General features: G+C 32.1%; 1 protein-coding gene across 1 annotated transcript; it reads left to right on the plus strand.

Annotated features, from left to right (window-relative positions):
* Window positions 1-558: 558 nt before the first annotated feature.
* LOC111407914 (protein SRG1-like) lies at window positions 559-3,497 on the plus strand. Its single transcript, XM_023037628.1, has 5 exons — window positions 559-857; window positions 1,224-1,471; window positions 1,983-2,310; window positions 2,869-3,144; window positions 3,298-3,497. The coding sequence occupies exons 1-4, from the start codon at window positions 609-611 to the stop codon at window positions 3,103-3,105; spliced, it is 1,062 nt and encodes a 353-aa protein (XP_022893396.1). The 5' UTR covers window positions 559-608; the 3' UTR covers window positions 3,106-3,144; window positions 3,298-3,497.
* The last annotated feature ends 7,226 nt before the right edge of the window (window positions 3,498-10,723 follow it).

Consider the following 10,723-nt stretch of genomic DNA (forward strand, 5'->3'; position numbering starts at 1 on the left):
GTACAAAGATTATCGAATATACTTATAATTAGTACTCATTAAATACAAAGTTTGGACTTCATATCTCATTTCTCTTTATTTTTCCATTTTTTAAAGTTATTTGATTTTGGTATTTTAGCTTTGAACATGAAGTGTTTTACGTCGATAGGTTTCTACATTTTATGATACGCACACGTCTTTGTTATGTAATTAAATTTATCATTATTCTTATTGATGAAAAGAATAAAATTTCTTGTTATTTAATTTAAGGATTACATTTGATTAAAAAAAAAATTAAAGTGCTTTCATAATTGAAAAAAATTTAAAGTTCATAAATTTCCAGAAAAAAAAAAAGGAAAATCCTATAAACTATTAAATATTCTTCTTTCAAAGACTATTAATTTTATTTAATCTTCATAGCTCTCTTTAGGGCCTGCTTCGGAGTTTTGTTCACCGATTTTGACCTTAGGTGGCATCAATTATAAGATGCTGGAAAAGTCGATGCTTGCTAGATTTTTTAGACACTAAAAATCAATCAAAATCAATGTAGTGTAATTTTAGCCCTATATAATGCCTTCTCATTGTGTGTAATTATTCACCCATTATTCACTATTAACAAAGAAAGAGATATGGCTGCAGTTGCCTCTGCCACTTCCACCGTCCCTTCACTTGCAAAGGCAGTCCAAGAACTGGCCACGAACACCAGTACGACGCCAGAAAGATATATCCTCAAAGAAAGCACTGGTGGCAAAGCCTCTGAGCTTCCATATCTTGATATTCCAATTCTTGATCTTAGCCTTCTTAATTCTTCATCGCCTGAAGCTGAAGAAGAACTCAAAAGACTAAGACTTGCATTTAGCTCATGTGGTTACATTCAGGTTAGTATAGTTTCATATTGGTAACTAAACTTCGTGAATTTAACTTTGTTACAATTTGATCATATTTTGTTTAACACAAAATATGACGTAATAGTTAGTTTTCTGTAAATTTGCCTAGTAGCCACACTCTACAAACACATATACAAAATTATCAAATTGGAATAAACTCTGAAATTGTCTGTAGAGTCAGCACTCCAAGATTGGTGATCATCATTGTGGAGTTGGGGCTCCACTATAACCCAGACTGTTGTTAAATACAACTGCGGATATATAACATTACTCTTTATTTATTAATTCGGCATGGGATATCAATTTTTTTTTACGTGTTAATTGAAATTCATGACACAATTTTTTTGGTTTTTTCAGGCAATAAATCATGGGATTGATACTTCATTTATAGATGAAGTACATGATGTGACTAGGAATTTTTTCTCACTTCCGATGGAAGAGAAGAAGAAATATGCAAGAGATGCTGATGATATTGATGGATATGGAAACGACACCGTTTTCTCTAAGAACCAAACACTTGATTGGAATGACAGATTGTATCTCAATGTGAAGCCTGAAAACAAGAGGAAGATGAAAGTGTGGCCTGAAAACCCTAAAAACTTTAGGTAAATATTCCAAGATTATTATACTATCAACAATGACACTTTGACACACCATTCTAAATTCTGAAAAATAGAAATTAAAAAAAAAATCTGATTCCTCCACTATTGTTAGATACACTCGACTGGACTCGACATTTAATAATTTATAAATTCTCTCGATGCCACTCTTTGGCATATTCTAACATACTTTATAAGACAGTCTTATATCGATTTTTAGTGTCTAGTCAAAGTTTACTAATTTGACACTAATGTAAAAATAACTTTTAAAATAAATAAGTTATTCTTACAAATTTGATAATAGAAACTTTTTATTATTTCTTATAATAGGTAAACAGCTTGCTCTAGTCAAACTTAAAAGTCACTTTTAGCACTAAACTAATTTCGTAAGGGTACAACAAAAACAAAAAAAACGTTGGGCCATCCTATCTCTTTTCAGAAATTAAAATTTTACCCTTGTGATATTTTTTTTCCTATATTATGTAAAGTATTTTTTAATTATATTTTTATTTTGTAGGCAAGTTTTGGTAGATCTTACGGACAAATTAGAGAAGGTTAATGAAATTCTCTCCAAGGCCATGGCAAAATCACTGGGTTTGGAAGAGGACTGTTTCTTAAAACAGTATGGAGAGAATATAGTGTCTCTCACAAGATTTAATTTGTATCCTCCATGCCCTACACCTGATCTTGTTCTTTCGGCCAAAGCACATGGAGATCCATCTGGACTGACTTATCTCATACCAGATAAAGAAGTTGAAGGCCTTCAAGTCCTTAAAGATGATCAATGGTATAAAGTTCCGATTGTTCCAAATGCTATCAATGTTAACATTGGTGACCAACTCGAGGTAAATAAGTTTCTCTATAACTCTTATTGCGCACTAGATAATTTCACACATTAGCTTAAAAAAATTACTATCCGTTGTTAATTATTTTATGACGATCAAAAGATAGGAATATTTAGAATACCTTGTTGCACCCAAAGAGTTCCTCTCTCAACATGACGTTCCCATGACTCAAATTCATGACCCTAAATTGGATATCACTTGTTAGTATCGGGTTTTAACCATCTCATCGGGAAATCAATTTATGTTGAATCATGGCAAACTAAAACTTTTATAGCATTTAATCACCAATTTTGAGTGAGGCAACTTATGTATATAAGAGCGGCAAATATTATAAACCAACACTTGTCCTTTCACTCTTTCCCTCAATGTTATTGAACCAGGTCGAACTAGCCATTCAACTGGAAAAACTGGCAATCGGTTCAGTTATAGGTTTAAAAGAAAAATAAAAATCCATTCAGATAACCTAAGAACCGACAATTTCGTGTCAGAATTTTGGTTTTCTTTTATTCATTTTACCTCTAATTTGACCGTGGTCTAATCCTTTAACGATGGCTGCAGATAATGTGCAATGGTATTTTCAAGAGCCCGATTCATAGGGTTGCAACAAATCGAGAAAGAGAGAGGATGACAATTGCTGTTTTCTTCACTCCTGACCCTACCAGTGAAATTAAACCAGTTGAAGGGCTTATTGATGAGAAAAATCCTAAATTATATAGAAGTATTGTAGACTACACTGGTAACTATTTCGAGTTATTTCAGAAAGGGGAGAGGCTCGTTAATGCTCTCAAAATTTGATATTTGTCTGTTTTTATCTACTCCAAAAAGTAATTTAAGGTAAGATTTATATCTTTCTTTCGAGTTTTTTCTGTTTCATTTGCACGAATATTATGCAATATTGCACCAGTCTCGTCTCACGACGGTTAAAAATCATCATGAAAAATATTTGACGACAGTTAGTCAAGATTAATGAGTAATTTTATTGTGCAGGTTTCAATCTGAGATACAGAAGCTAGAGCTTTTGCTTGGGATCGAGCAGCAGGATGCATATTTATCATAATAGAAGAGAATTTCCAAGCTGTGCAATAATAAAGTTCAGATAATATTACTATCTGATATGTATTTCGTGTTGGTGTGTCAGTTATATGTAAGATTTTACCGTGTGATAATAAATAGTATATTATTAATAACTTATTGTCCATTTAATTTTTGATTATTTTTAAATTGGATAAATTGCTCGCTTCGTTCTCACTCTATATCACCCATATTACCTTTATCTCTTACGGTTTTTTCTTAGCATTAAGCTTGCTCACATTACTTGATGTAAAGAATGCAAGCAATGACTATCGACTTGTTAGTATTAAAGAAATAATTTACCCAATAAAAAAAGTAATGATCAACTAAAGGAAAAAATTCAAGTAGCACTGATCATTCATTGGTTTAACTCAAGCCTAAATCTCGAGCAACTTTTTAACACTTTTTGTATCAAAAAAATCGATCAAATGATCCGAACACTAATCATCATCATACAATTCATTCAAATTAAAGAAGTCTATAATAAATAAATAAAGCTCTCTCCCAAACCCTAGTCGTCCTCGTCTCCACAGAAAACCCTACCCACCACCTGCTGCCAATGCTCAAACCACTAGATCCTGCTGGTGCAACCTCTTCTACTAACATAGCATGGATTAAGTCATTTCTTACATGGTAAAATTCATTACCTCCTACACCAACAAACCCTACTCCATTCCCCCCAAAAGAGCAAAGGAAAACATTGCATAAATATCAGTGTTCTAAAAAGCACATGTAGGCATGAGGAGCAGGTGAAATGCCACACCTTGACAGTGACCTCAAAATTAAGTGGCATGCTTAATGCGAGTTTAGGTGCGCTTAGTCGTGCTTCATTAATTTTTTTAAAAAGTCTTTTATTTGATTTTAGTTTCAAATTTTTAAATAATTTAATTTGTACAAAAGTCAAAAATGAAAACACCTTAGAAAATTTCAAACAAAAAAGTGGTCAAAGGAAAATTGAAAAGTTGAAAATCTGACTAATTGTAGGAATTATTAAGTACATATATTAATTTATAATTTTATATGTTTAGTGTGTATTATTTTAATTATTAAACAATTTTTAGAATGATTGAAAAATTAAAATAATATTAGACTCGTAAAGCTTGAAGTTTGACATCCACACATAATTACACTTTACAGTTTTTAGAACATTAACAAATATAACTTCAAACGAGTAGCCATACTCTCGTAGTCTAAACCTGACCTGCTGATTGGGAATTTTTCGAACAGGGAGGCAAATATAGCGATCCTACCAAAGGTGTTTGAGATTCTAAAGGGAGATTGGAAAGTTGGATTCATTGGCTTCAAGCATGTTCTTATTAATCTGAAACTGAATGAAGCCTAAGAATGCCTGCCATGTTCCTAAATGCCTGATGAGAACTATCAAGTGGACATACGACTTCAATACAAAACATAAATCCTCCATCTGTCTGGTATAGATTTCACTACCATTATAGCTATATGTTCTCTTTGAAAAGTCAGTGCTATTTTTTATTGGCCAGTTATTTGAAAAGCTGTTAAAAATTGATGAAGCCATAACAATCCTAACAAGGCCAAGTGAAGCAAGGTTTTTGTTGTGTTTTTGATACCCAATAAATCATGGCAATGATTTAGAATAGTTGTCGGATTATTTATCAACACCATGACTTGGCTTGACTCGAAAACGACCTACACTTTTGGATGGCTCGAGTTGGGGTTTGATTTGTTGTTGATGGATATATTAGTTTTGGCCCAATAGTTATTAGGTTTGCCTAGGTTTTAAGAAGCCCATTTGTTTGTTTAAGTGGGAACTCATTTTGGAGGTTTTACTTGGCCCATGTTGTGATGTCTAGGCCCAATTGGAGTGACCTAACTAATGCAATATATATCCATCTTTCTCCCAGCCGTGAGAGGATGGTGGACTTGAGCATTTGCACAATGGAGAGAAAAACGTGAGGGAGCCGTCTTGGAGGAAAAATTTAGCAATTGCTACCTCTATTCTTTCTTCCTTTGTGGGTGCATTTTAACCACCACCATGTGTCCTTTGTGTATACTAAATAGAGAGCAATCGAAGAAGGTAGAGAGGGCAGTCCAAAGTGATGGTGAAGCCTTGAGTCAAGCCTAGATAAACCGGTGTTCATTTTATTGTTTTTTGAGCCCAAAATCAAGATTTATCTAGAGAGTTCCGCGAAAGTTTTGTGTGGAAGTTGATAAGTGTATTTTATAGTATTAGGAACCTAAAATAACGATATTTGGTAGTTCTTTCGAAAAAATATGTCCTAAGTTATTGGGTTTTATGTTATATAGGTAAAACTCAATGATTAAACAAGGAATTGAAAGAAAGAAGCGAATTGGTGAAAAATGACGAAGTCCAAAATTTGATGACCAAATTGTAAATATCCAATAGTTAATTCGGACCTCAAGAAAATACTTTGAAATTTGCTAGGAGTCAACTGGATGCAATTAAAAGTCAAAAAGAGATTAAATATGATCAAATATTATCACAAATCAATTTTTAATCGTACAATTTATATTCCAGATTTTTAACTGAAGATTGAGAGCCATTTTTTATATAGTAAATGTTAGAATTGGAAAAATTCTATTTCTAACGAAGTTGTATCTCTTTGATTTAGATTTTCGATACACTTTGAATCTCCTCAATTAGATATCGGGAGAAAAATTTATGATCAAAATACTGACAATTGTGCAGAGATAAAAAAAATTTGAGCGCGTAAATGCTACTTTCCTTATTCGATTGGAACTCTTTTGAAAAGAAATTTTTAACCAATTTTCTACTCTTACAGATACCTAACAGTAGAATACATATTAGACACCTCTCATATACATCTCATACTACAATGTTGCATCAATTTTCATCATAAAAGAGGGGCAAAATCATATATTGTGAGAAGATTTCAAAGGCAAAGTTCAAGAACTCATCAATTAAGGATTTAACTTTCGATTTTTGGGTAAAGAATCAAAAGAATTATTAAAAATTTATCAAGATAACCTTGAAGAAATTCAAGAACATCTTCCTTCATTCATTAATTCACAATTCCAGGTGATGTTCTGTACATGTTACAAGATTTCTTACAATTCCAATATACTAGACTAGTTTTATATATTATTAGGATGAGACGAACTCTTGTTATGATATTTTTAGTTTTTAATTAATTATTTTGACTTTAATTTGGTTTGATTTGTAAATATTTTTTTTATCGTTTTTTATCGCTCTTTTCAATTGCTTGACTACCAATTGAATTGTTAGTGAATTTTATTATTATCGAGAGAGACAATAGGGTTTGAGCACGATATAATAAACATTGTAAAATTTGAAAAAGGATAAAAAAAATACATATATGCTTTATATAGTTTCAATAAATGTTCTAGCGCTTGTTAATTCATTTATTATGTTTACATCTTTCATCAAAAGATAGAAGGGTCACATCAGGAGAATATATTTAATCGTTATTGAGAAATGCTTTCAATTAAATTAGGAAATTGATCAACATAAATTATTTCAAGCTGTCGCTTTATTCGTTACACTAAAAATAAAATAATAAGGAGGATTCAGTATTTTAGCAATGTATCTCATATATTTGAAAAACACATTTACTTGCCTCAACCAGTTTAATTGATAATTTAGGGATAAGTATAGAAAATCACAACAAAGTGTTGTTATTCGATTAAAGATGCAACTAATTTTAACTCTCTCAAATACATAGTCATCGTGGGTTCAACACTATATTCATCTTTATATTACTTGAACACGATCCCGTACACTTGTGAATTTTCAAAGGTCAAGTTTTTGGCACTGTTGTCAGTAATTATTATTATTATTATTATTTTAGAAGTTTTGGTTAATTTTAACTTTATTCTAAATTTTATTGCTTTATTAGTTAGGTTATTTCATTAGAAAAATTTTACAATTTTTTTTTTGGGACTTTGTATGCAAAATTTGAGACCTGGTGATCTTTTTTTCAATTTGATCTAGAAATCGAACACACATTCAATTTTAAAGAAGAGAACAATTAAAAGCACGACAAAAACATAAAGAGGAACACATTGTATAGGATATCTTGAATCCTATTGCCATTGGGGCAAATTTGGGGATAGTATCTCCAAACATAGCTACAGTGATGAGAATGAAAGACTCATTGGTGAATATATGGTTCCACCTATTATGAAAAGTCAATCTAGTATTGTTTATCTGACGCTTGGCATGGGAACTTTCACTTGAGGACGGATGTCATAAACATGTTTTAGAATACTCGGCAATTCCTTGGGAGAGCTACTGAAAATCCCAACGTGCACATATTACGATTCTTGGACATATGTGCAACAATCGAGTACTCAAGAGTTTCAAGTAAAGCAATCAAGCTGGATCTTTTCCCATACACATTGAGAAACTCAGCTAGAGAGCGGTTGGACATTTGTCCACCTCAGAGCATCATTGCATGGCGGATCAGGTCTACCAAATCACGAAGGAATTGGCATTAACTAGTGCACTTTGGTCTGCTGAAAGTGCAAGTGGAAAGAATGTTACTAGCGTATATGAAGTTGATTCTTTGACAGCAATATCAGCTCAATTGACATTACTAGCACAAAAGGTGAAACAAATGAGTGCAATTCAAATGTTGGGCCAAAATGCAAGTCATGAGTGTTGACTATACTGTAGGTTGTCCATTTGCCCAATCAGTAGATGATGTAAATTATTCTTAAAATTGCTCAATCAGTAGAAGATGTAAATTATGCACAAAATTGTCAAAGACAACAACATATTCAGAATCGTAAAACATATTACCCAGACTGGAGAAATCATCCAGGTTTTCAATGGAGCAATAATTAGCAAGCCCAATTGGAATTACAGCAGACTGAACTTTAAATTGTTGCTAAAACATCTCTAAACTTTTTAAAATACTCTCAAGTCTCAATCCATTACTAATTCCAAGAATCGGACCACACGTGTGCCACGTGTCAATTACTGTTAGCCACGTAGGCAGTTCCATCCAAACCAATGATCGGAATCCTAACAAGTAATGAATTGAGAGCATATTTAGAAAGTTTAGTGAAGTTTCAACGACACTTTCAAATTCAGTCTAAGTGCAACTATTTTTTAATCAACTAACCCAATAGCTACATGTACACATAGAATTAAGATTGTAAAGTGATTGCAAGATCTTCCACTTCAAGAAATAATTGGAGACATGTTTTAACATAAATCATCTATCGTATATTAAATTGGATATGACTAGATTTGATTAAGAGAAATCATTACTCTTCAATACTATTGGAGACGCATCTAACAACATAAATGTCACCCATTTTATGCTAAAAAACAGCTCAACTTTGAAGATTACTTAATAAATAGTCAAGAAACAGAGTAATGAGAACACATTAACCTCCAAACTCGTCAAGGATTGATTCACAGAAAACTTCATTTAAGACACTGATGAAGGTAGACATTGCTTGTATGCGATAAAAAAAAAAAAAAAACACACAACATGATAGAATACAAGAGATGGCCAAATTAAAACTTACGAAAAAAAATGAAAGAAAATTATTTTACTTATAAGTTATAAGCAGTACACCATGGTTAACAGTTTAATGAGTAGAAAGAAATCATTCCCACGATCTAAGTATCACTCTAAAAGGTTGAGATTTGTAGCGAGACGGCTGAGAGAATTGAGACAAACAAATAGCATATTGCTTGATCTCAATCTTCCGGATTACATCATAGAGCAGCGGTGGAATGTCAGCTTTGACGAGGTTTTTTAATCCATAGATAAACAAGTTGCATGACAAGAATTTGATTGAACATCGAGGTGAGGACATGATAATAGTTTAATCAAATCATGTTCAGTGTTAAGACTTGGGGTCCATCTTAATAAAGTCAACCTTATTAAGAGAAGTGGCTCAAGATCTATTTAAATTGGTCAATATTTCGATATTTAATCGATGTAGGATTTATTCCCTTAACATGCCCCTGCAAGATGGTGATTCTTTTTTAGCAGACCAATCTTGAAATTCTTGTGTTCATTTTTGAGACTTAATCGGATCGAATAGCTCGTTGGAATTTATTGGGCTCTGATACCAAGTTAAAACTTGAGGTCCATCTTAATAAGATCAACCTTATTAAGAGGAGTGGTCCAAGACCTATTTAAGTTGATCAATATTTTGATATTTAATCGATGTGGGATTTATTCCCTTAACATTCAATCTAACATAATAAACATACCAATAATTCATGCTACATAACAGAAGAACTTGATTTTTCACTTCTGCCGCCAACTCTTTCTTACAATGTTCTCACAGCCTGATTACCAATTGCAACTCCATTCGAATAACCAAAGAACACATTGAAACAATCCCATGTTTGGTGAAGATTAAATTTATATTTTTAACATATTTTGATAAAGTTAATAAAATGTGTCGTTGAAAAATTGTGAATCCTATGAAATATATGATTAAAATTAATTGATAATTTTGGCCTAAATTTTAATCAATTTTTTTAGCAATCAAACAGGGACTATAAATTTCTTTATATTTTCTTTTTTACCATTAGTTTGGTCCTGCTTTGACCGAACGCACTTAAAATTGATATCCAAATTGAATCAATGTCTTCAAAAAAATCAATTAAAAAATTTAAAATAGACTAGCCGCCTCCCAAACGTACTTTGTCCAACCCACTTTATATCTCTGCATTTAAGACATGATATTTGTGAAAATAGATTAAATTAGTTTATTTTATTAAATCTCTCCGATTATATACACTTCAAGGGAAACAGAATTGAATTTGAACGTCACCAAACTTTTAATCATAACAATTTGCCTCCAAGCTATTATTGTCACAAGAATCATCCCCTATGTTTCAAATACGTAGGAGCAATTTGACACGACCCGTCCTAATCATCCTAGTAGATTCGATATGTGTCGTGCGCTGATTGTAGATACCAACTAAATGTCGGACCCACCACCAAGGCAACTTTGACTTGCTTAACTGAAAAATATTTTTAGCGAAATTTTGACAGAATTTCCTCTAAAATATGAACTAAAACCACCTGAACAATAACCAATTTTCTTCAAATCAATACCTATAATATGAACAGGATAAGACAGTCCCTCAAAATATAAACTATTCAAATAAAATGTTGACAAATTAACATTCACTTGCTTTACAATCAATAATCCTCAAACATGCTAAAGATACCAACTATCTAATGAGCTCATATTGAACTTTTCTGATTTAAGCTACATGTATCCCAAAAGAACATATAATGTATAATGTGAATAAAGGATGACATTCTTATCAAGGTCTATTCGCTATGGAATATACAAATGAGATCTTGGATAATTTAAGTCTAAG

The sequence above is a fragment of the Olea europaea genome, chromosome 13 (assembly GCF_002742605.1).
Source record: "Olea europaea var. sylvestris chromosome 13, O_europaea_v1, whole genome shotgun sequence".
NCBI lineage: Eukaryota > Viridiplantae > Streptophyta > Magnoliopsida > Lamiales > Oleaceae > Olea > Olea europaea.

Bases quoted from the DNA above. Each gene is read 5' to 3' on its own strand.
- LOC111407914 (XM_023037628.1), top strand. From the start codon at position 609: ATGGCTGCAGTTGCCTCTGCCACTTCCACCGTCCCTTCACTTGCAAAG. The intron at 858-1,223 runs GTTAGTATAGTT...TGGTTTTTTCAG, and splicing joins GCTCATGTGGTTACATTCAG to GCAATAAATCATGGGATTGA. The intron at 2,311-2,868 runs GTAAATAAGTTT...CGATGGCTGCAG, and splicing joins ACATTGGTGACCAACTCGAG to ATAATGTGCAATGGTATTTT.